This window comes from Penicillium cataractarum (assembly GCF_028827025.1).
Source record: "Penicillium cataractarum strain IBT 29864 chromosome Unknown utg000001l, whole genome shotgun sequence".
Taxonomy (NCBI): Eukaryota; Fungi; Ascomycota; class Eurotiomycetes; order Eurotiales; family Aspergillaceae; genus Penicillium; species Penicillium cataractarum.
Window position 1 is genome coordinate 3,036,069 of NW_026622737.1, and position 25,365 is coordinate 3,061,433.

A 25,365-nucleotide genomic window follows, 5' to 3' on the forward strand; every position below is an offset into this window, starting at 1 on the left:
GCTACTCCCATGTTGTCCGTATGGCAACTGGGTTGATTTTTTGGATTCCTCCTCCTTGCACTATGTGGTTTTAGGTTTTAGTTTTGTGTCCGGTGCTTTCGTAGATCAATTGGTAGAGTGTTCATTTGCATTCCAGGGCTCTTGCTTTTTCGGGCTTGCTCCTACATTGGGACTGGTAATGAACTCTTTATCGGTAGAGATTGTAGAATTGAATCCATACCTCGCTATTCTGATCCGATACTGTCTAGTTTCCAAACTGTGAGAGGATGGGCTTTGTTTAGTTACAATCATTTTATCCACGTTCAATATCATCCATCCACTCCCTACTTCAGAGGAAGTAGATAGAATGTGTAATTCTGGCCCTGAATTACAAGCTTGTCATGTCACATGTACTTTTACATGGCGTGGTCAGAGAAAAGTACGCACAGTACCATGAGGAAATGCACATGTATGCGTAGAATTGAAAATGCTTTTGGTCAAATTTGAAACTTGTCATGGTATCTAGCACGCGAAAATATCCAAAGTAGAGAAAAGTCTACATCGCTCCACGAAAGGAGAGATCAGAATCCAAAATAAAAAAAAAAGCCGAACGTTATATACTGCCTCCATCCCCTGTATGCACAATACTCTATGCTTTATAAAATCTGCTTACCCCGTGTCTCAATGGGGAGCAAAGTCATCGCAATAAAGGCAGCAAGAATCAAGCCACCAGAAGCGTAAATCGGCGCATCGGGGCTACTACCACCAGCGTAGATAGCCACGAGCGGGGCACAAAGACCAGCAATACGATTCAGACAACTGCAGATACCAGTCGCGGTACCACGAACGGGAGCAGGGAACACCTCGGGGGTATAAGCATACAGAACACCGTACATGATATTCTGGAAGAAAGCCTCCAGACAACTGCAAGCAAGCTGAACGTTGGAGTTGGCGGATGCAGTGAAGCAGAACAACAAGATACCGGTGATCATAGTGGCGATGGCCATTGTGCCCTTGCGGCCGATGTACTTGATTTCAACGGTGTAGCAGGCCAGAACGGAGCCGGGGACGCCGACGATGGAAGTAATAGCGTAGTTGCGGTAGGTGGTGTAGTTTGAGTTGGTGGTACCACCGGACTTGGAAAGGTACTGGGGCAGGAAGGCGTTGAACAGGGGGTATCCCATGCCGATAGTAGCCCAGCAGAACCAGAGAAGGACGGTGCTGATGGCCAGACGCTTGGTGGCGAAGAGGGGACGAATTCGGTCCATCGAGAACTTGGAGAAGAAGCGCATCACGATTTGGCTGTAGGTGAGCTTCTCTTCCTCCTTGGTCTCGGCATAGCCACCGATCTCGTTGAGGATCTCGTTGGTCAACCAAGTCTTGGTCTTGTTCTTGTAGGCAATTCCATGGACCGAAGCAACGGCCTCCTCCTGGCGGCCGCGAGATAGCAGGAACTTAGGTGACTCGTACAGATGGAAGAAGAAGAACCGCGCGACGAACATGCAGAATGTGATAGCACCCAGAGTGAGGACTAGATAGCGCCAGCCCCAATTCTGACCCTTGGTACAGCCTTCCATAGAAGAGCAGCTGAAAGTGGGAATGTACGCCCAGGCAAAGAGACTGCCAATCAATTGACCGACTGGCCACCAAATACTCAACATGGTTAACATGTTGCCGGAGGCGAAAGGAAGGAACTCCAAGAAGAGACTTCCATCGACAGGGAGGTTTCCACCAACACCGAGACCAAGGCAAGAGTACAAAGCACAGACACTATCCAGACCGTTAGCCATATTCGAACCACAATATACAAAGGTTCATTCACATACCCGATCCAGGTGGGACCGCCACCCGCAGCAAGACCAAAGGCACCAGCAAGGAACAGGGTCGTGTTGAATGCCCAGCGACGACCGATGATATCGGATGCAATACCCCAGAACGAGGCACCAATGCAAAGACCCAAGAACAGAGCGCAAGTCGTAAACCGAACATGCGACTCGGAAATACCAAACTCGTATGATAGAGGTGTCAAAGTTAGGGCAACTCCCTGCACATGATTAGCTTTCATCCACGTGACCAAATCTATATCCAACGATTCTCACCTGAAGCCAAAGACTAGATGAAAGAGGAATGTTAGCATGTTGAAAACTAGAAAGAAAAATACCAGTTGTCAAGTGGCTAGACTTACTTGTCAGCGGTCCAGCCGAAGCCGCACAGGAAGAATAGTTCCCACTGGTATCGGCCCATACCGATGTCCTGGAGAGCGCGGTTGATCACCTTTGCTTTGCCTACAAGAATACGAAGATTAGCATCGACCAGAAAAAGGGACTACTTTTGTGCACTGGTGCAAGGGAAACGCAGTAGACACTTGGGGGAGGCAGGTTTCAAGACGAACGGAAAGGGACTAGCACATACGATCATATACTGAATCATGGCCCGACGTGGACATATCAGACTCCACCTCTGCTCGGAGAGCTTCAAGAGTCAAGTGAGTAGCCTCACGTAGGGATCCAGCCGAGCCATTCTCGGAGGAAGGCGCACGATCCAAAGACTTGTCGGCCTTTTCATCCGCATTTGCGGGGGTGTGAGCAGGAGCATCAGCCAGCGGGATGACGACACCCGGGAAATTCTGGCGATCCTTTTTGAAAGGGGTCCAATTTGAAATACCCATATTGACGGTTAATAGGTAAGGCGCTTTGGAAAAAAAAATTGGGGCTTTTGCGGGATATTGTTGCTCGGGGTGGGAAAAGTCGCTGCTATTTTTTCAAGAAACTCGTTGAAATCGTTTGCAATGCAAGTTATCGTAAGCTTTCCGTTGGTGGGCAAGACTACAAATTGGCGCTGTGGAAACAGAAATGCAGTCGAGTCCTATATCGTGAATGGGGTGGGGAAGGGTCGTGAAGTCGTGGGCAAGTTCGCACTGGGGAGTTGGAAGATGCCGCAATGGAAAACCCCGATATTCTTGTCGATTGGGGGAACAAAATCGAAGCCGGTATCGCTGAGGTGCTACTTGAGAGCAGTCGTCTGTTCAGAAGAGCCTTTTTGATAAAGAGGTCTTTGAGACCAATTCTTTCTGTTGTTTTTGCTTCTTTGGATTTTGACAAGATCAGAAGGAATCAGCCGAGAATAGGCTCAACCTATACTGTATTTTCCAGGGACAAAATGTTCTTGGAAAAGAGAGTGGGTGAGGAAAGCTATGTGAAGCTATACCCCAGACCCGGAGGAGGAATGTGGAGAATGGGGGGAGAAGTGAAGGCGAGGAACTTTGGACGGACAGAAAAAGAAGAAGAAAAAAGAGGGAATAGGTGGGATAAATGAAGCACTATATAGAATCCACGGTATCACAGAGTGCAGCATCCCTCCTTCCCTTTCCTATCTTTTTTTCCCATCGAAATATTAAATTACGGGTTGGCCGTCCTGCGGTACAAAATGCGGCAAGGCCAGTATTGGCTAAATGGTCGAGAAAGCGGGCCCGTTAAAAGTCTAGCGCAAAGGGCGTATGGCGCTAACTCTCTTTGGGGATGGGCCCTGACGAGGCTTTTCAAAAGGGTATAGATACAGAGTGGTTGCTGTATTGTGAATACGTATCATATTGGGAGAGACAGTGTGTGGCGGATCCAAGTCTTCAAGGCTAGCGAACAAGATCAAGATATTCAGAGGCAAAAGAATCAGGCCATCCAAGCGGAAGTTCTTGGCGATCGGGTTTGCCCGACTTTGAAAGAAGCAAAGAGACGAAAATTTTTTCCAGGTGTAGAGATGTCGTTTGCCAATGAGCATGAAATGCTGCCGCTATGGGCAAGCGGGACCCAATTGTAGTTCGGCCGGAGGAGGCGACAGGCGACTGGGGGACTGTCGGGGCCGTTTTGACCCGTATATGTAGTAAATAGTAAGTTAGTAGTAGCACGTTCCGAGCTAGATGGAGGAATAATAGCCAGTTATGGCATATATAGCTGCTTGTTTGCCCATTTCATCGGATAGCGAGATCTTGTGTTCTCTACAGTGATACCACTCGAAACCAGGATGAATAATGTCATCGACAATCTCAACGTACATACAGTAGTACGAGCTATGCACAAAGTCCAAGTTCTACAATGTCTTTCAGTCTTTCGATGTCGGGTAATACGTAAACCGGACAAAACACGGACCGCAAGCAGTTCTCATCTCCACGTTGTGCGGCACCGACGTCATCCCGATCCACACCCTCGACCTTGTCATCCCTCGTGTTTCTTTTCCCTTTCCAAATTCTACTTTGCCAACAGGAAGTCTATCGTTCGCCTCGCATATGGCTCTCATGCATGATGACTACATTCAGACAGTCACTCGTGACCTGTGACACCTAATTGACCCTCAAAACTACCTTCAGCATTGCTCATCTCCAACATCTTGGCAGAGGCGCGAATCTTGCCGCTTCCGGGGAGTCCATAGTAGCCATAACTTGGTTTACCCCCGGCCAATGAGAACCCCTGAAAATTAGTGGGAATTAGGCCGTTCGTTGGCTCGTAAATTACCGCGTCGCGTCCGAGGGTCACTTTGTACCGATGGCGCTGGGAGGCGCCGCCCGCCGCAACGCCCGCACCACTGCTTGTCGTAACTCCTCTCGTTGAGTTACAGGCCACAGTAGGGTCCATTTTTTTCTTGGCTTTTCCAGCCTCGAAGTGGAACTTGTTTCATACTTGATTCGCTTACGGAGAGGAGGCAGAACAGAGAATCCCTCGGCAACGGCAGGTGGGCAAAATGCGGGATGGCCCCCTCATTCTGTTCTTGGTGGACTCGGGACGGCTCCAACCGTCTGGAGACTGCGGACCTGGGAGATGATCATTGTGCCAGAACGAGAGACTACAGTAGGATTACACTACTATATAATGCTCAGTGGCATTGCAAGGAAACAGCCTATCTGGGAATACTACTCACTCCCACTGAGCGATATGAATTTTTTCACACATCCTTGTAGCCCCTGCAACGATCTTAAGGGGACCTAGAGATCCCATTCGCTACACAACTAGTCTTAGGCCCTTGGCGCGGACTGGATGTGGCGCTAGGGGAATCCGATTCATCCATCACCTGCACTGTGTCCAGGCAATAGTCATTGCTGCCTCGCGTACTAAGGATTATCACAACACAGTAGCAGTAACAGCTGGAGTCCATCTTCTATTACAGAAAGCTCGTATGACCAGACGTGAGAGAGATGACACCCCCCTCATCTTGAGAACTGCTTGCGTGGTTTCAACAAGAGCACCTGCTCTCGGTATACCTTCTGGGGACGGTAAGTAAAACAAAAAGGCTGGCCCATATTCGGTAAAGATTGTCACCGCACTAAACCCGATTTCGAAGCGCTAGTCCATACGGAGTACAGTACTCGGACTGGACTCGGGCTAATGTCCTTAGAAATCATCGATGTTTCTTTCCATCTACCACCCGGTCAACATCCCTGATAGAGTATATCAACTCCGCCATCCGTATCTAATGCATCTACTCCTGACCAGGGTGGCGGCTGACATTAAGTACTAAAAGCACTGATGCTGTCCCGTTTTTTTTGATAAGCCGCCTTCAACTCAAGCTTGGCGAAGAAAATATATACTCAAATGGGCAGGCCAGTCCCGGCAATTGTCATCACAGGCTAAACACATAATTGAGTTTTCCGCGGAAAACTCAGTTTCATGCTTGGTAGCCTCTACTCATGCATATCCAAGACCATCAATTCGGGATCTATATACCACAAGTGGCCGTAAGACGGTAGCACACGGCCCGGTTTCATAGTTTCCGGGGTATGTAAGCTCGGCATCGAAATACACATACCCTGTGTTTATGGACGGACTGTACTTCATATACGCTATTCTGGTTAAAGTTGTGGCCAACACGCAATTAACAGGGCTCATCAGTCATACTTTCAGCGTGACCGAATACGATATACTCGAGAGTTTCTTGCTGAACAGTACATATTATTATGGGCTTGGTCACTACATACAAAACTAAGCATCCATCTCCACGGCTAGTCGGATGCTAGCCATTCCAATGCAATGACTTGTTGAATAGATTTATTCACACATTCAAAGCTCATCAGTACGCTTCAGCAACCATTCCAGGTGGCGGTAAGCAACACGAGGCTGGTACTGCGGCTGCATGTGTCCCGACTGGTAGGTCTCCGCCCACATCAGACCACGCTCATAGTGCTGAATACCCATGATACCCTGGGCACCATCCAGAGAGGAGGCACCGTTCTCCTTAAAGACGTCCTTGTACAGGAGATCGGGGATCTTGATGTCAATGGGGGTCGAGGGCTTCTCCTGGAAACCGAGGTGGCCGTTCCAGGTCATGTTCTGGATGGCCAGCAGGGTGCCGTTGGTGATGATCACCATATCGTAGTCACCATTGCTGATGAGAACACGGTTAGTGGCCTCGATAACCTGCGGTAGGACGTGCTCGATGGGGTTGGCAGAGGTGTCGCCCTCTTGCTCGGGACCAGAGTCACCGCCGACGAAGACCGGGCCGTTTGAGCATTCGGACCAGGTCACGTTGGGTGCGTGCAAGGCCTTCTTAACGTCCGCTCGATCGAAGTACACCGTCGCGCCCTCGGGCTGGTATAAAAGGGAGGTGGGGAATGCCAGGACATCCCACTGCAGTGGGCACATCAGGTTCACCTCGTACAGATCGAAGCACGGGTTGCTATTGAAGACCTCCTCGTACACCATATCGAAGACATCGCAGCTCGCCATACTGGTATAGTTGAAGAAGAGAGGCGGCTGCTCCTTTGGTGGGGGGAAGGTCAGGTACTTGTCGATGAGGTCAGAATAGCCACAAGACTTGTGGAGGTGCTCCAGCTCGGCCATGAAGGTCTCGTTGAAGTTGAACAGGTTGGCATTCTCCTTGACGAAAGGCACAACGGGGGTTTCCTGCTGGATGTAGTCGAATTGACCAATGCAAGGGTCATAGGCCAATGCACCGTGCAAGTCAAAGTACTCCTTGTCCTTCTCATCGAGCATAGCAGCCGAAATGTATGGGACGTAGCGGCCAGCATAGCTCTCACCCGTCACATATATCTTGAAGTTCTTGATGCCGTAGGTCTGCTGGAAGTTCTTGAAGAACTTGACGAAATCCTGTGCGGTCTCCTCCTGGCTGGTGGCAGTAGGCGTGCCGATAGAGTATCCGGTTCCGACTGGTTGGTCGACCCTGTAAAACAAGTCAAGTCAGTACAAATATTTCTTGGAAGCTTCCCCTCTGTTCCCATCATTCTGCTAAGTACATACCAAAGCACGTTGGTCAGGTTTACCCAGGAGTAGGGGTTCTCCACGGGTGCATAAGTACCTGGCTGCCAAAGGAAGCGACCAGTCTCCTGGAGGAAGCTTTCCATGGAACTGCAGCCAGGTCCGCCATTCATCCAGATAGTGACTTCGTCAACGGGGTCGCCGATAGTAGGCTGGAAAATATAGAACAGCGCCCGCGACTCATTGTGCATGTCAATGGGCATCAGGCCCGAGTACATTTCGCCAATGTCGTAAGGAACGTCAGGTAGATGACTGACGAGATTCTTTTTGGTTTTCGCGTTCAAAAAGCGGTAGTCCTTTGTAGAGCGAACTGGCTTAGCATGGCCATTGTCGACGGCCCGCTTAGCTCTCTCCAAAGGATCACGAGCAAGCTGTCCAAGGCGACCATGCTTAGACGCAGCAACAGTGTCCACGCCTAGGGAAAGAGCCAGCACAGCCGATGTCAGAGCCGATTTAAACAACATCCTGTGAGGAGGAAGGGATCCGAAGAACCCAGGATTGAGATGAATGGAAAAGGGAATCCCCTGCACACCAATCTTCCCAGGTATGAAGTGGAACGATAGAGCCTATTTAAATGGTACGGGGAATCATGCTGCCAACAAAGATAAACAGGTAAATCCAGTTATCTCTCCGTCCCATCGACACAATGATTGGGGGTACTTTAGGTCCAGCATGGTCTGCCGTTAGCCCACCGAGCCACTTAGTATCCGGCTAGGCTAATGCTTCTTCTACACCTCGAGTGCAACCCCGGTTCCTGCCCATAAGCCACTGATATCAACCAGAGGCACTGCGCAGGCGGGGTAGACCGTCCCGCCTAGCCTGAAACGGCAGGTCATCAGGACCTCTACGGCTTCTTTATTCTCGTGATCGGCGTGCTCTTTCTTTCATCGTGTCGTGGTTTATTTGGGTCTGACTGCAGCTCCAGTATGAGTCTCTGTTGCTTCTAGGATTCCCCAAAATGAAAGTATGATTAAGAGTTCTGGCTCTCTGGCGCTTCGGCGCGGAATACAGTAAATTAGGGCTTGTCGGGCCAGCGTCGGATTCCGGAAAATGGATCTATCTTCTTCCAAACGATAGTGAAGCTCGTATAGGGGGCAAAAAGGAACGTCATTCGATTGGCTTTGGTTATCTGCTTCCCCTCTTCTGCATAGAATATGGTCGTTTATCTACCGTGCTCTGCAGCATTCCCCGCTCGGTTAAATCGCGCACGATGGTGGCGTGAAGACTAACTATCAGCAGAAGGCATCATCATAGCATAGCATATAGAGATTTGGTCGGCGGGCATTTACTCTAGCAGTCCAGAAGATGCGGCCTCCGCGATAGAGCACTGAACTGGTCGAAATTGCCTCATGGGTACTACGTAATTAGCCCCTGACAATCGTACCCACCAAAAAGAAAGCTTGTTAGCGTTATGCGGGGAGGCGTTCCCACAAGTCGATGGCTGCAATGGTACCTGATCTTAGAACATTCAAGGGATTATTCTAGCTTTTGAGACAGTCCCTATCTCCTGGTGAATATAATGCTAAGCTTTTTGATCTCTAATTTGGAGGCCGATTGTTGCTCTGGGCCTGCGTGCTGGAAGCTCGCGTTTGGCAGAGCCTCGGCTTTGCCGCTGATCAAGGTGGCTGATCTACCAAATTGCAAGCGACAAGAGCCCTCGTGCCGTCTTTCTTATCAGTTGGACCGTGCTCCTATTTGCTACAGACGAGCTAACCGGCGTAAGCCGACAGTAACGATTATGATTCTACTGATAAGGAGAAAGGCTAATCCAAATCTTGAATTGGCACATACTAACAAGGCCATACCGTTTCATCCATTAAGCGAGATGATCAAGAAAGCCTTCCGAAATCCAAGCATTCAAATTCAGATTGTGAGCGTGCTCGGTTTATAGAGGTAACCAACCACAACCGACCATTGGTATTCGATAATGTCCAACCACTCAACTTTTGAGATACTTCTAGACAGGAAGGGGCTATCATGGTGGTGTAGAAGGGATTCAACGTTAGGAGATCAAGCAACCATTGAGCAGTTCACCCACCAATGAGAATATAGTATAGCAATCTCCTATTTAGGCAAAAATATTGTGAGGCTCACTCAATAATGAGACCTAGCGAGATGCAAAAAGTAATGGACTCGCGGGGAATCGAACCCCGGACCACTCCCATGCTAAGGGAGTATTATACCACTAAACCACAAGCCCAAGAAAGAAGCAGTGGACTCGCGGGGAATCGAACCCCGGACCACTCCCATGCTAAGGGAGTATTATACCACTAAACCACAAGCCCGCTTGTTATTGTTGGTGGGCAAAGTTTGACTACATGAAGGAAAATGTATCAAGTCTCATTCGTATGAGGAAATGTTGATTTGTTACGGACGGAATCATAAAACAAATTCCGACTTCACTTTTGAGCGGGCAAAGACAACAGCTCTATTTTTGCCGCAGTATGAGGACCAGCTTCCTACTTTATCTAGACGGCCAGTAAACTATTATAGTAGGTTAGGAATAGAAAGACTCTCGTTAGGAACTCTTTTGCGCATTCAACGTCTGGAGAATACAAACATATATTTAACTTTACTGAACCCTTTATACACGGTATCTAATAATAGTGGTGCTAGTTTAATGCCATCTGTGTACGTATGGTAACATTGATGTTATAGGCTTTAATGGTGATGCTCCTGTGCCCTTGTGGTGCAATTGCTAGGTAGACTGAATGTCGTTGATGATATGATAGCGTAACTCGCCGAAATATATTTGTCGGGACCTCCCGCCCAATAGTGTTCGGAAATTTAGCGGTGTGATGATGTGATTTGCTCATTTCTCCGAGGGTTTGCATGATGCACTTCGGATAGTTTGCCCTATACAGCAACATGCCTCTACAAGGAACCAAGAGAAGATGTAGTCACAAACCAGATTAGTACTGAGATACTACTTGACAATCTACAACAATACGAACCGGCTATGGTGTTTCCCATAACGGAGCAGTAGTGCGGCAGTGGAGGCAACTCGCCCGCTCCACCAAGGCCCCACCTACCAATAGCCATCCAGATCTTGTTGTCAAAAATTTTCGCTCGATCTGAAAGAGGCATAGAACCCCCTCTAAAAACACGTCTAAGGCCAATAGGGAGTATTCCGCCCTATGCACTACTTTCTGGTTACCCGGGGTCTGGATCATGACTCCGACTTTTTGATTGCTAATGGCCACCCCTCTCTCTCATGCACTTTCCTTTCAAACCCATTCAACCTCCCAAGCTTTATCACCATATCCAAAGAGAACTGAGCAAAGGCTTCATACTTAATAAAATCTCATAACCACGGCATACATCATTGCGGAGATCTAGCGGCAGACTCCGCGTAGAATGTCCATCGAGGCTCGGCACACCGGCAGCATATTCGATGCAGCTGGAGACAATGACCATGGCCTCTCACACAGCAACCATGCCGGCGAGAGCATCGTAGCGACAACTAGCGAGATCCAGACTACCTCCAACAACCATGAAAAGACCACGCAAGTGGCGTCGGAAAAGACCATGACGGAAGTGACCGACTTTGAGAAGCAGGTTCCGACAGATTCAACGCACCAGGTGCCCGAACATCAAACTACCTCGAAGGAGGAAGAAGCCTTCCATCGGACGGCGTCTACCATAGCTCCATCGCTTAGATCTGTTCATAGAGATCCCATGAGTCGAGTGACTACAGACGCAGAAGGAAACACCTACCCGGAAGGAGGACGGGAAGCATGGCTTGTGGTGTTTGGCAGCTTCATGGGTCTCCTTGGATCGTTAGGGCTTGTCAACACCATTGGTACATTCCAGGCATACATCGAGAGCCACCAGTTGAAAGACTACGGCTCCGGTAGCATCGGATGGATCTTCGGTATGTACGCCTTCCTGACCTTCTTCTGCGGTGTGCAGATTGGTCCTATCTTCGATGCACGAGGACCGCGCCTTCTTGTCTTCGCTGGAACGATTTGTGAAATGGCCATGATCGTTCTCCTTGGGTTTTGCACCAAGTATTGGCACTTTATGCTAGTGGTGGGTGTCCTTGGTGGAGTCGGTGCATCCCTGATCTTTACTCCCGCCATTTCTGCCATCGGCCATTACTTCTATGCCAGGCGAGGAGTTGCAACCGGAGTCGCAGCTACTGGTGGCTCCATTGGGGGAATTGCATTCCCATTGATATTGGAAGCGCTGTTCCCGAAAATTGGTTGGGGCTGGGCTACTCGAGTGGTAGCATTGATCTGTTTAATCGCCTTTGGGTTTGCGAACCTCCTCATCAGATCCCGATTACCCCAGAAGCCATTCTCCAAGGAGAACGTTTTGCCTGATTTCCGCATCTTCCGTGACATGCGATTCACTTTGACTACCGCGAGCGTCTTCTTCATCGAATGGGGCCTTTTCATCCCGATCAGTTACATCTCCTCATATGCTTTGGACCACGGATTTTCCACCAAGTTTTCTTATCAAATCCTGGCCATTCTGAACGTGGGTTCGTTCTTCGGCCGATGGCTCCCTGGATTCTTTGCAGACTTCCTAGGCCGTTTCAATGCCCTGATCGCCACTGTGGCTCTGTGCTTGCTTTGCAATGCGTGCCTTTGGCTTCCTGCCGGTGATAGCTTGGCCTTGTTGGTCATTTATGCATTGCTTTTTGGTTTCTCTAGCGGCAGCAATATCAGCTTGACGCCCGTCTGTGTTGGACAGTTGTGCAAGACTGAGAACTACGGTCGGTATTACGCAACTGCCTACACCATCGTGAGCTTTGGGTGAGTCTTCTTTTGCTCCCTGTTATATCATTTGCGCTTCGGACTAACGTACCGTTTCCCCTCGACCAGCACTCTCACAGGCATACCGATCGCTGGTGAAATTCTGACTCGCTGCAACGGAGAGTACTGGGGCCTCATTGCTTTCACAACCGTCTGCTACGCCATGGGTCTGGTATGCTGCACCGCTGTCAAGGTCATCGAGGTCGGCTGGCGTCGCCCCTTGGCCATCTACTAGATTCCTCACCACCTTTATTGAACAGGTGGCTGACGAAATTCCGGCAATATAATTCCTTACCATCACACGACTTTACGATCCATAAATTAAAAGTGATTAGACAACTAAACTCATTTTTCTTCTATTGCTTAATTCTTACTGTGAAATTTCGTTCTTCAGATTGAGCCCCCTCTCATGTTTTGTTTACCCCAAGTGATCACCGAGTGCATCGAACTGACAATAGGATATATGCATCCAACCACAGCATTCCATTTCGGTATATAGTCTTTACTAATGTTCTTTCGTTGTCTCGAAATATTATTAAAATTATTAACCCAAAATATTTGAAGTCCCTCTGCAGCGGTATAACGAGACCATTTGGTTTGCTCGGACAAACTCTAGAGCCTTCTTGTCTTGATAAAAGTTGGAGTTGGCTCCGAGAGAGTATCGTATCCCCGGATGGAAGGAAAATCATAAAATGAGACCATCCCATTTTTAGCATCCGCGTAGGTTAACTGAATTAGAGTACCTCGCATGAGATTTCCGCCAGGTACCTCGTCCTTATCGCAATCTATGTAACCGGAAAGTCACCATGAGAGTAGCCGGGAGACTTAACCGTGGCATCAACCTTCCGAAGATTTCCAATAGGACAAACCAAACCTCGTCAGCACCACCCCACTCTAAACATAGGTCCAAACTTAGGGCTAGACAAGCTGCGAAACTCAGATTTCCAATGTTTTCACTAAGTTCCGGCTCCCAAAGGATATTTTCATGACATCGAGTACGTATCACTATGAGGAGGAGAGTCCGGTGCGCTACATATGATGAGGTTATTGCTACGGTCCAGACTACACCTCCTCCCAACCATTATTGACGCTTCTACACTGCATTACCCTTGCAGCTTGCTTGCTTTTGCTCTCGCTCTTGCTTCTATTGCTTTTGATACTTCCTTTCCCACAAAAACACCTGGCTCTTGCTTCGTCAAGCTCTGTTGATCAGCAATTGGGTTGGACGTCATATGCGAACCTGCAATTCGATCCACGATCCGTCTTATATTCTTTTCTCTGCAGCTCTCAGATCTGGCTGGCTTTGATTATGTTTCCCAGGAACACTTGGACCTTGCTGGTCGTTTCCTGCGTCTTATTTGCGAGTTATCCGGTTCGCGGCGAGGAGATTGTCATTGCCGAACGCGATGCAAATGCTGGACCGGGACAAGGAGTCAGCCCTGATCTGACGGGTGCCATGCTCATGGCTCGGGAATTCGACGACACCGGCTTGAATGGCGATAAATCAACTCATGGCCCTCCGAAAACTACTGTCCATCCTCCAATCACTACTGTGCTTCCTCCGACCACTACTCTCCCTCCAGGTGCCACGCTCATGGCTCGGGAATTCGACGACGATGGCTCCAATCATGATGATAGCCCTTGCGATAGTGACGGCCATACATCAACTCGTGGCCCCCTGACCACTACTGTTACAGCGAGTACCTGTCCAACTTCCACACAAACGCTCTCGACTGCCATCTGTTCAATTGCGACTGCTCTCTGTGCAGCCTGTCCTCCCATTGTTGTTACCGTCACAAACACGGCGACTATCACAATCGGCAGCTGTCCCCTGGCAACAATCACAAGAACCGTCACCGAATGCCCTGGTCCTGGCCCTACTACTACCAGTATATCTACTTCTATCTCTACCTCCTCGTCCCAACCATTCTCGAGTTCAGCCACTCCGACTCCAAGCTCCAGCATTCGACCTAGTAGTTCCTCAATCATACCATCCTCGAGCTCGGTCATTCCTTCGAGTTCTAGCGGTCGACCAACCACCGCCGCCACCACCACAACTACGCGCAGCTCGACTCCCATGGGCCCCAATTTCAGCAGCACCATCCCTCCTCGCACGACGACCAGCAGCACTCTATCGACCCATCCCACGTCGACGGAGCCTGTCCGAACGATCAGCCCGCGTGGTGAAGGCACCACGACCACCACACGGCGCACTCCTCCCGGTATAGTCCGACGCGAGATGATCGGAAACATCACCGCAATAGTCACTAACACGACTAGAACTTTCACGAATGCGACGACGAGTGGTCCACTTAATTTAACCGGCATTCGGACGGAAACGAGCACGACAACCACCGGGGTCTTCCCGCGATTCCAACGCGCCAGGTATCGGTACTAGGTCAAAATACCCCTCGGCAACCTCGGGGCTTTATGGACATCAACTTGTACTCTTGATCGGTGGTAGTCTGGAGGTTGGAATTGAGGGGTTTGCTTTCTTCCATACTTTCATTTCTTTCTCTTGCTTCTTTTTATATCATAATAATATTTGCTGGAAAGCTATAAAGCGGATAGACAATAAAATTTGCTCGCTCTCATTTTACCAAAATCATGTACCACCTCGTACTCTGTTCTGTCATCAGCGACGAGAGGTTTGACACGTCGATGGGAATGACAGGGTTGAAGGAGGGAGGTCAATACGACATAATTGTACTATATGAGGTAAACAACTACATGAGGTAAACAATGATCGTGCAAAAGTAGTTACTGGAATTGCAACAAGATAAAATAATTTTAGAGCCTCGTGGCAAATAAGCTTAAATTGATGCAGGGAAATGAGCTTGTCTTGGGTGGCTCCATGCCGGGGGCAGATGGCGTGATCCGATCTATATCTTATCTCGAAAACAACGTCCATAATTTCAAACAGAGCTTACTTAAAGCTTAGGAAGCGCTTAAATTCCTAGAAAAAAAGAGAAAAAAAAGCAAAAAAAATTGTTGAGTGATTCGCGACCCGATGCTGACCAAAGCAGATTGACTGTCCCGCGCTCAGTCCGCCTCGTCACACAGAGTAAGTACCAGGTGCAGATGAAATCGAGGACGTACACGAGAAATAGATCTATTTACTTTGCCTCGAAAAGGATGATAGGATGAGCACTCACCAGATCAGATTCACAGACCGCTAGAAACTCGATGATCTGTGTCCAATGCATTTACCTTTTCTGAACTAGTGCTCTCCCCCAAGGAAAGATCATGACCCCTGTCTCACTCGTTGAACCAGAGACAAACGAAAGAATAAAAACTCTATCACGTCAGCTCGTCCTCAGGTTGAATTGGCTCTGCCCTATCAAGGCATGTGAACGGTTCCTAAGCTCCCCCATTATTGCTCCACTCCAAGGCTGGAGTCCGCTAGTACCCGACAGCCCAGTGTTCAGCTGCTTGCTGACTGTGGGTCCCTGCTCCATCCTTTTTGGGGAAGTTGGTGCGATTTGGGAAATGGTAACCATTATTCCAAGAATCAGGGCCCAGTTCCTCCCAAATTTACTGATAGATCGAAAAATCTCACACTGCCTTTTACTGTCGTGGCCGGCGTCATTTATGTGGTTGTGCCTCTCTCGCACTCACGGCCTGGCCGTATGAGTGGCGCTCAGCCTTGCCACGGAACCTGGTAGTCCACGTAGGTCATCGATAATCAATACAACTCTTGCGTTAAAAAATTACTCACAAACATGCTTTTAAGCCCAAGTTGGGCGCGGGGCCTATCTAAATTAGGAAGACAGTTCGGAAAATGGGAGTTAGTCGTGGAGGCTGAGCGGCTGTTATTAGGCCCCCTAAGTAGCTTCGACCCTGTTTGAGCTGGCAGTCCAGCCCAAAATCAATAAATAATTAGTTACGGCCCCCACCTCAGTCTATTTTCTAAGGTTCATAAAAGCAAAGCTATTTTCCCCAGTGTTGACTGTCCCTCGATCAACAATTGCATTCTGGAACAAGATGTCACGACACATTGATCAATGCCCAGCTCCGGCCAAGGCCCGACCCGTCAAGGTTGTCGTGGCCAGCCCTAGCCGGTAAGATAGAGGAATACCTACGACTGACCTTGAAAAGAATTATCATACTGATTGAGCTTGCATATATAGCTCGGGAACTTTGAGCATGTTCAACGCGATGAACATCCTGGGCTTCAAGACTTACCATTTCGCCGAGTGCGTTCTCAACAGAGGTCTGCCTCATCTACAATTCTTCAACGAGGCACTCATCGCGCAGTACAATCGCTTGTCCGGAGTTAAGCGATACAACAAGGCTGATTTTGAAAAGTGGATGGCCGAGTATGACGTGAGTAAACCCTCCCTCTTATCGAGATTTGTACAAGTGGTCTTATAATTGAATACGTCTAGTGCCTGGTTGAAATCCCCAGCTACATGGGCAGGGATCTCCTCGGAGTGTACGCAGAAGACCCAGACGTGAAGTTCATCCTGACCGAGCGTTCGCCGGTGAAATGGGCAAAATCGGTCAACAACTCAGCTGGTGGCGTGGTCAAAATGGCAGAGAGCTTCCCCATGAATATCCTGAAGAACTTCGATCCCACCCTCGGAGAGTTCATGAAATCCAATGTCCTCATTTACGACGCTCTCGCCCGAGGCACAAGACCCGGTCACCCAGAGAATGAGGAGGAGCTCTGCAAATCTTACAATGACTAGTATGTGATCCCCCAATCCAACGAACAAGACGAGAACATAACCGGACTAATAATTCCTCACAGCATCAAAATGGCTAAGGAGGTCATCCCAGCGGATCGTCTACACATTATCACGCTCGAGAATGGCGTGGATTGGGAGGACATTTGCCCCTTCCTGGGCTTGCCAGTTCCAGACGAGCCGTACCCGATGCCTAATGACCCTGCGAACTTTAAGAACCTGGTGGACGGGTTCCTGAAGCCCAGAATGAGGGCCGCAATCATCAGGCTGTGTGTCGTTGCTCTGCCTACTCTCGGAGCTGTCGGCTGGGCGTCCTTCAAGTACGGGCCAACGCTGCTGGCTTCATTGAAGAGAATGATTTAGAGGCTCCAAGGAGAACAACTTTGCATTCATAGGGATATGGAACGGAGCATACACCTAAGCAGGATGATATGGAGGGAATCTGGCTTTGGTTCTTAATGTAATTTATCGGAGTACACGGGTTCTATATACTTCATCGCACAAAGACTTGCAGTCTATTTCTTATCACCCGCAACTCCCACCAGACTTCCATACTTTAATGTGTTCATTGTAGCAGCGAATTCCTTAGCCGAGGGCGAGATGGTCAAAATCATTGCAGAGTCTGTATCAGAAGACGCCTGGAAATGCTGGCGCAAGACCATCGTGAGAGGCGATGATCGAAAGGGGACTCGAGCTAGATTCTGTGCCCGAGCACGAATCACCTCTTTTAGAGCCAGGAGATCAGTATTTATCTGCCTCCCCTCCTGCTTCTCTTGAGGTGTCTGGTTTGGCCTCGATCCGTTCTTTGCGTCGTAGTACTCGGAGCCAGCTAGATCCACAAAAACAAGCTTTCCTCCCAAACAAGCATGGCGACGCGATATACTCTGGAACAAACCCGACTCATGCTCCTCAGCGGATTTCACTCTCGCTTCAAACTCAGCTTTCCTAGCCTCTGCAGCATCAATGTGTTCCTGATCAACCTGATATTCCGGATTCGGCACGTATTTCCCCTGCTCATCTAGCACAACAGCCCGAATCTGCTCTTCCAAATAGACATCCGTCGCATATTTACCCACCGGCACAAGCTCAGACTGTCGTTCAACAATCGCATCCCGCGCCTCAAGTAGCTCCTTAGTAACAATCTCCAGCTCAATAACCGCATGAGTCCGTGAACTCTGGTCATGGACCGTCGACGTCCCCGTCGCGCGGAGCTGAAGTCCAATTTGCAGTTCGCGAGAGAGATCCTCAAAGTTCCAGCATGCCTTTGTCACAATCGGTCGCACTCTGACTTTACCATCCTCGAGCATCTCCGTCTTTCCTCGGATATAGACCTGCCCGTCTGAGCCCTCGCGGACAAAGCATTCACAGCGATCATTCAGGAGATCAAAGGCGCTATTCTTTCTGAGCTCGTACATGCGGATTCCGATACCTAATTGGTCGCTTGTATCATTTCCGTTCAGGCGAGCAAGTTCTTGCATTAAGTGGCGGGCAGAAGCTAGACAGAGGCCCAGCTTTTCGGTATTCTCATAGTCATATCCGATGATAGTGTGAGTCTTGCCGCTTCCTGAATGGCCGTAGGCGAAGAAATTGCTTGATTTGCCCTGTAGGACCCTTGGGAGAATGGGAGCCACTACTGCATTGAAGACGGTTTCGTTGTTGTCGTTGACTTCAAATATTCCTGTCATGGATGGCTGACTCTTCCATGATTGATCCCGATTTGAAAGGGACTTGGATTGGGAGGGCGTCGCGATGGACATGGATGAAAGCGTTGAATTGTTTGGCGTAATTTCGTGCTGGATCTCTCCGTGATCGGTTTCATCTGCGCTCAGATTTCTCCATCGAGCGAATACCCTGAATGGTTGCATTTCGGCAGTAGACTATGAGCTGTTGTTGGATGATGGCTTCATGTATGGCAAGGCTGGATCCTTGTAAACAGATATCTGACCTAACCGGACTCCAGTGCATGTTTATGCACGTGATGATTGTCCGTTCCCAGGGTTGCAATCTTGGGTTCTCTACGGGCATCAAACCAGCCAGTAAAAAGGTCAGCGTGGGGCGTTGAGGATGAGCCATATCCACAGTAAGACAGCACAATACGAGATCCCAAAACCAACGTTTTGAGTGAGAACACTGACAGTACAAATCATTTCATCAGAGCTTGTATGTATGAAGGTGGTTAAAAGAAGTCTTTGAATTCGTTCCTCAAACGAGCCATGCGCGATCCACTCGCCATGATCAAAAGCTAAAGACGATCAAACTACCCCTAGGGATAATGGAAGATCAAACATAAAGGATAAAATGGTAAGAATAACCTCGGAGCCGTAATCATGTTGTCTAATCCTAGCCTAGCAGGATGGATCAGAAAGTGAGAAGCAACTAGATACAATACAGATAAAGGAAAATCAAAGGGGAAAAGAAACAGGCTCCGAGCAAACGAGAGAATAGATGGCAAGCATGGCGGCAATGAAAATGAATCCTTGGGGGGCGACGTGTAGAAATAAAATAGAAGCGAAGCCATACCCCCTCTTGATTGCAAACTCCCCCCTTTCAGTCACCCACTTGACTGCCGAACCGACCCAGGTTCCTATCGATAGACGCCAGACACCACCTAACAAAAATAATCAAACGAATGCGATGATTGAGGATGATGGTGGTACCGCGGTACCACCACAAAGACAACGGAGGAAGGATAAGAATGAAGTACGCGGGTATGAGCAGATAACGGGAAGTGGGAATAAAGCAGAAAATCCGTGAGAGTTCTGATTCGCCACCATGAATAAGAAATGAAATGATAAAAGAAGCAGTTGAAAGATTCATATGGACAGGGTATCAACAGGCCACACCGCAAACATCTGGCCAATTTGCAGGGCAGGGAAATGTTCAGTGTATGCAAACGACAGCTCAGGTACTGTTGGATCGCAGCAATGTCTGTTTGTGAAAGAAGAAACGGTTAGCCGGGGATTGGTCCGGAACCAAGTCTTTCAAGCAGACATGCTAACGTACCCGATCGTCGATCATCTCCTCATCCTTATCTTCAGGCTCCGCAACACTGCCGCGGCCAATAGGACCGGTGGTGGAGATTGCCCGGGCCTCCATAGCAGGCCGCGGTGGTGAAGGCAACGCTTGTTGCTTCTGGGACCGCTGTTGTTGTTGTTGCTGCTGCTGCTGGTTTTGATTGTCAGGAACGGATGAGTGGATGGGATGCATTTCACCACTGCTCGAAATTCGAGACTCCTTGCTCTTCTCCAGCAGCGAGCCACCAAGGGTTGCACACTTGAGAATGGTCTGCATCATCTGGTTCTGCTTGAGCGGCTTGGACAAGTACTCATCCATTTGAGCCTGGATACACTTCTCGCGATCACCCAACATGGCGTGTGCAGTAAGCGCGATAATCGGAGTTCGCTGAAGGCCGCTCTCACGTTCATATTCTCGAATCTTGCCAGTGGCCTCGAAACCGCCCATGACAGGCATCTGAACATCCATCAGAATCACATCATATCGGCGCTTCTTGACAGCCTCCACAGCCTCCAGGCCGTTACCAACGACAAAGACATTGTGGTTGTGTCGTTGGAGTATCTTCATGGCGAGCTGCTGGTTGACATCATTGTCCTCAGCCAGAAGGATGTCGAATGAACGGGAGTTATCGGTGGTGATCGGGGTCGACCGACCCTCCAACGCAGGGAGCATGCCATTACCCATATCGATAGGCTGGCAAGGCGTTGTCATGTAAGAGCTGATACCAAGATCCAAGGCGGACTTCAAGCTGACGCAGACCAAAGGACAGACAAGAACAATGGGGATGTACTTGAACTCGTCGAATGTGCGCAAGATGCGAGCAGTGTCCACAGAGTCTACGATGATGACATCGTATGCATGTCCAGACTCCTTTCCGGAGGGATCTTGGATCTCGGGCGGCGGAACATGCTCTTCGTTGCGCACCACCAAAGGCTCCAGTTCGATCTGCTTGAGCATCTTCATGACATTCGTGGCCTGGGCACCGTTCTGACCCTTGTCGATGAAGAGCACCCGATGGTTCCGGTATGGCAGAAGCTGAGAAGCAATGACGTTCAGGGACTGGTCGGCAAGCTTCACCACGCAAGTGAAGTGGAAGGTACTACCATGTCCATACTCGGAGGTAACCCAGACGTCACCACCCATGAGATTCACCAGGCGTTTAGAGATCGACAGACCGAGACCGGTACCACCGAACCTACGGGTGGTTGAACCATCTGCTTGTTGGAAAGTGTCAAAGATCAAGTCCAACTTATCCTCCTCAATACCAATACCGGTGTCGGAGACGGAGAACTCAAAGGCGTATTCGTCGGTGGTGCATTGCTCACGATCAGACTTGCGGATGGTGAGTTTCACTTCACCATGCTCAGTGAACTTGATCGCGTTACCAACCAAGTTGAGAATGATTTGGCGCAGACGGAAGGGATCACCAATGACATAATCGGGAACCGTGTTATCGACCTGGTAAGTGAGGCTCAAGAACTTCTCATTCGCCTTCACAGCCAGAGTCTTCAGTGCGTTGAACACAGTACCGCGAACAGTGAATGGAATGCTCTCGATGACCATCCGGTTGGCTTCAATCTTTGAGATATCAAGAATATCATCAATGATTGTGAGCAAACTGTTTGCCAGGTTGTGAACCACGTTCAGCATCTCCCGCGTGTACGGCTTCAGATCGTCGGTATCCAGCGTAAGCTGGGTCATACCAATGATACCGTTCATTGGAGTTCGGATCTCGTGAGACATGTTGGCCAGGAACTCGGATTTGGTGCGATTGGCAAGCTCGGCAGCCTCCCTGGCGGCGGTGTTCCTTTGAATACTGTCTCGTAGGTTGGAAACCATCTTATTGATCTTTCGCTTCAGTTCGTCCATTTCACCCGAAGCGTTGACAGTGATGAGCTTGGTGAAATCACCATCCGTGGCGGCATCAGTAATCTCACCAAACGCACGAACTTGAGACGTGAGGTTTTCGGCCATGGTATTCACGTCCTCGGTGATTTCCTTCCAGGTTCCTGCGATGCCCTCCACGTTTGCTTGACCACCCATCTTTCCATCGACACCCACATCGCGAGCGACCTTCTTCAGTTCTGTTGCGAACTTGGCCAAACGACCCACCATGTGATTGATGGTTACCTTGAGGGTCAAAATCTCTCCCTGAGCGTGCACCTCGATCTTCTTGCTAAGGTCACCCTTGGCAATAGCTTGCGTCACGTCCGAGATACTTCGCACCTGGGACGTCAAATTCTGTGCCATGGTGTTCACATTATCGGTGAGATCCTTCCACTTTCCTTCTACATTGTCCACCTTGGCCTGACCTCCAAGGGTACCATCGGTGCCGACCTCACGTGCGACCTTGCTGACCTCGAAAGCGAACGTGTTCAGACGATCCACCATACCGTTGATGGTACTCTTGAGATCTAGTATCTCACCCTGCACGTTGGCAGTGACCTTTTTGGTCAAATCGCCCTTTGCGACGGCCGTGGTGACATCGGCAATCTCACGCACCTGAGTGGTCAGGTTGTTGGCCATGCGGTTGACATTCTCGGTGAGATCCTTCCAGGTGCCTTCCACATCATTCACGGTGGCTTGGCCACCAAGGACACCATCGGTACCGACTTCCTTGGCGATCTTGGTGACTTCCTGCGCGAACTGTCGGAGTTGATCCACCATGGAGTTGATAATGTTTTTCAGTTCAGCGATTTCTCCACGGCAGTTAGCTTGCACCTTCTGCGTCAGGTCACCCTTGGCGACGGCCTTGGTGACAGTGGCGATATCACGCACTTGTGTGGTAAGATTATTGGCCATGGCGTTGACATTGACTGTGAGTTCGTTCCACATTCCTTGAACACCTTCGATTTGAGCCTGACCTCCTAGTACACCTTCCGTACCGACATCGCGTGCGACTCGAGTGACTTCCGTGGCAAAGGTCCGAAGTTGATCCACCATGGTGTTGATCGTTTGTTGCAGTTCCAAGATTTCACCCTGAGCACGACTCTCGATCTTCTGACTCAGATCACCGTGGGCGACGGCTGTGGTGACGGCCGCGATTTCTCGCACCTGATCGGTCAAATTCTTGGCCATGATGTTGACGTTCTCCGTGAGCTCCTTCCAGATACCGTGGACACCGGTGATTTGAGCTTGACCACCGAGAATACCCTCCGTTCCGACTTCGCGGGCGACTCGAGACACTTCGCTACCAAAGACTTGCAGCTGGTCCATCATGGTGTTGATGGTGCGTTTGAATGTGGCGATTTCGGGGTCCATCTCCAAGGGGTGGATCTGAACCTTCATCGAGAGATCACCATTGGCAACTTGCGTGATGATGCCACCGATCTCTCGTAAGGCCTTTTGGAAGGCTTCGTTAGCCTGCTGGTGCTTCCTAAGCTCCCGTTCGAGCAAGACGACGTCTTCGTTTTCGACCTTGGTGAGCGCACGGCGGGTGTGCTCTTCCTGCTTCTGCAACTCGTCGCGAACCTGTGCTATGATATCCTTCTGGAAGCTAATCTCCTCAGCTTGCTTTTGCACATGATTACGAAGGATGCTGATGTCCTCCTCGCGCACCACACGTGTGGCACCGGTCTCATCCTCCTCGTCGGTATCGTCTTCATCAAGGTCTCCTGTCGGGGCGGGTTGTTGGGGTGGACGAGGGGATTTTTCTTCGGGGCCCGATGGGGTCCGCTGTCGCCGATCGGGTTGATTCAGTTTTTGCTGCTGTGTGAGGCAATAAGAAGAGTCAGAACCTTGACCGGACGACAAGCGATCGAGCCCGAAGGTCCACAGAAAATCAGGGTCCTTCTCGTTGGATCCGATGGCAGACGCGGTGGTCTGCTGGGGATTGTCGGGGAGTTTGTGATGACTGACAGCTTGGAATTCCAGGTGGTGCACGCGGCGCACCAAGGCCTCCAACTCGGCTTCGAAGGCGACCTTTGCTGGGCTGGGGTCCCCGGGCAGTTTGGAGGATTTCGCACCGTTGGACGAGGGAAATTCGAAATCAAAGGGAGGGGATGCAGAGCCGGTGGTGGGCTCGTCTCTCGCGAGAGACTGCAGCACCGCCGTCGCGGCCACAAGAGTCTCGTCCGCACCAGTCATTGTGCCCTAAGACCTGGTTAGTCGATCATCCAGGGCCGTGATGATATACAGAAGCCAGAACTCCAAGTTCTCGCGTCGTCTGTCCGGGAGACTCTGCAAACCAAGAGCTCTCTCCTTTGACACCATGAGGTGTTGTTGGGCTAGGATGGGGAACCATCCTGCCCAAAAAAAAAGGGAGTTCGGGACGGTCGAACGCCGAAGCGGAGTCCAAGACGAGCAACAAACTTACTGGGACGGGTTCCTGACACGACAGATCCAACGAGCTGGTTAGAGCAACATGAGGCGATTCCAGATGTTCCAGGGTATTCTTTGGCGGGACGACGATGAGGGACTTGTCCAGGGACGTCCCGAGTGACTCGGGGGAAATCGAAGATGTCGAAAGGGAACCCTGAGAGAGAGAAGGAGTTCAGGACGTTCAGGACGAAGGGGGAGGGGAGAACGGACGCCCGGGCGGTTATGTAAGCGACGCGTTCTTTGCGGGGGAAGTGGAAGGCCAGGGAAATAAGGTATGGGAAGAAAAGAAAAAGGCAGAGGGAATCTGAGGATCCGGCAGATTACAATTCCCAGGGGAGGGGAAGGACGAAACGATCCCAAAGTGGAGGGAGAGCCGATCAGAATCACTTGGAGGGGGGAGAAGAATATTTCAAAAGGGGCGGCGATGCCGATGGGCTGCTTAGATTTTTTAGGATTTTTTGGGAAACGGTGGAGAGAGAAAGAGAGGAGAGGGTCTTTAGTTCTTTCTAGTAGTGCTATAACATAACTACTAGTTAGCTAACTACTACTACTATAGTTACTTAATATCACTCTTTTAATCGTGAGTCTTCGATTATTATTAGGTTCGGATTCAAACGTGTTTACCCAATCTTAGGGGAACACTTCGTCCACCATTTATTCACATCCACATTTACCGCAGAAAAAACCAATGCTCTCTCTGTATAACGGCGTTTGCATGAGCCTGTCCAAGTGACTCCGACTCCGACTTGCAAGTGATGCCAACGCACGGACAGAAATGCACGACGATAGAGTTCACCCGCAGAACCAGGGTATTTATCAGACGACTTCAATAGGTAACCCGTTATATAACTATGGTCGGCCAATCTTCCAGTGATATCGACTCCGAGTATTCCAACCCGTCTACACACTCCCATACACCAGACCTCCTGGATACGACACACCCCTAAAGAGCCTCTGCCGTCCTCCCTTGGGCCCGCTCTGCAAATGACCGGGCTGAAAAGCGTGAGGATCATCGCTGAAACTATGTTCGCCTAGTGGCGATCGCAGGGCTTCAAAATCTTGACCCCGGGCTTCAATGATCTATCAACCCCCTTCCTTCTGACCCTCTTGAATACTTGATTATATTGTCTACCACCGTGGCTCTTTAGGAGAAACTCCTTGGCAAGCCAGTTAGCCAGAGAATGTGCGGCGCTCAAGAGACACACACACCCTGACAGAGCAGTCCGATAGGAGAAAGAGTCAACGCCCAATGGTCCTCTGGGTAAACCAAGTGGGGAAGATCCAGTCGACGAACCTTAGTGCGAGCCAGTGAAAAGTGGACTCGGGAGGTTCGTTGTCTCGGGG

The 25,365-nt window shown here is 49.8% G+C and overlaps 8 protein-coding genes across 8 annotated transcripts; 3 read left to right on the forward strand and 5 right to left on the reverse strand.

The window, feature by feature from the left end:
* Positions 1–635: 635 nt before the first annotated feature.
* On the reverse strand, positions 636–2,647 carry N7496_001046 (MFS transporter; the record flags this gene model as incomplete). Its single annotated transcript, XM_056693977.1, has 5 exons — positions 636–1,749; positions 1,806–2,023; positions 2,079–2,091; positions 2,165–2,264; positions 2,392–2,647. 5 exons carry the CDS (start codon positions 2,645–2,647, stop codon positions 636–638), a joined length of 1,701 nt encoding a protein of 566 aa, XP_056560706.1.
* A 1,645-nt stretch (positions 2,648–4,292) lies between these two features.
* N7496_001047 (uncharacterized protein) lies at positions 4,293–4,604 on the reverse strand (the record flags this gene model as incomplete). Its single annotated transcript, XM_056693978.1, has 1 exon — positions 4,293–4,604. One exon carries the CDS (start codon positions 4,602–4,604, stop codon positions 4,293–4,295), a length of 312 nt encoding a protein of 103 aa, XP_056560707.1.
* A 1,419-nt stretch (positions 4,605–6,023) lies between these two features.
* On the reverse strand, positions 6,024–7,702 carry sxa2 (putative pheromone processing carboxypeptidase (Sxa2); the record flags this gene model as incomplete). The annotated part of the gene is made up of 2 exons (XM_056693979.1): positions 6,024–7,143; positions 7,221–7,702. 2 exons carry the CDS (start codon positions 7,700–7,702, stop codon positions 6,024–6,026), a joined length of 1,602 nt encoding a protein of 533 aa, XP_056560708.1.
* A 2,893-nt stretch (positions 7,703–10,595) lies between these two features.
* Positions 10,596–12,233, forward strand: N7496_001049 (MCT family MFS transporter; the record flags this gene model as incomplete). The annotated part of the gene is made up of 2 exons (XM_056693980.1): positions 10,596–11,998; positions 12,068–12,233. The coding sequence occupies 2 exons, from the start codon at positions 10,596–10,598 to the stop codon at positions 12,231–12,233; spliced, it is 1,569 nt and encodes a 522-aa protein (XP_056560709.1).
* Positions 12,234–13,307: 1,074 nt separating this feature from the next.
* N7496_001050 (uncharacterized protein) lies at positions 13,308–14,396 on the forward strand (the record flags this gene model as incomplete). Its single annotated transcript, XM_056693981.1, has 1 exon — positions 13,308–14,396. One exon carries the CDS (start codon positions 13,308–13,310, stop codon positions 14,394–14,396), a length of 1,089 nt encoding a protein of 362 aa, XP_056560710.1.
* A 1,586-nt stretch (positions 14,397–15,982) lies between these two features.
* N7496_001051 (sulfotransferase family protein) lies at positions 15,983–17,049 on the forward strand (the record flags this gene model as incomplete). The annotated part of the gene is made up of 4 exons (XM_056693982.1): positions 15,983–16,059; positions 16,129–16,324; positions 16,387–16,688; positions 16,752–17,049. 4 exons carry the CDS (start codon positions 15,983–15,985, stop codon positions 17,047–17,049), a joined length of 873 nt encoding a protein of 290 aa, XP_056560711.1.
* Positions 17,050–17,201: 152 nt separating this feature from the next.
* Positions 17,202–18,551, reverse strand: N7496_001052 (kinesin family protein; the record flags this gene model as incomplete). Its single annotated transcript, XM_056693983.1, has 1 exon — positions 17,202–18,551. One exon carries the CDS (start codon positions 18,549–18,551, stop codon positions 17,202–17,204), a length of 1,350 nt encoding a protein of 449 aa, XP_056560712.1.
* Positions 18,552–19,587: 1,036 nt separating this feature from the next.
* On the reverse strand, positions 19,588–23,787 carry tcsC (putative two-component osmosensing histidine kinase (Bos1); the record flags this gene model as incomplete). The annotated part of the gene is made up of 2 exons (XM_056693984.1): positions 19,588–19,614; positions 19,690–23,787. 2 exons carry the CDS (start codon positions 23,785–23,787, stop codon positions 19,588–19,590), a joined length of 4,125 nt encoding a protein of 1,374 aa, XP_056560713.1.
* Positions 23,788–25,365: the final 1,578 nt, after the last annotated feature.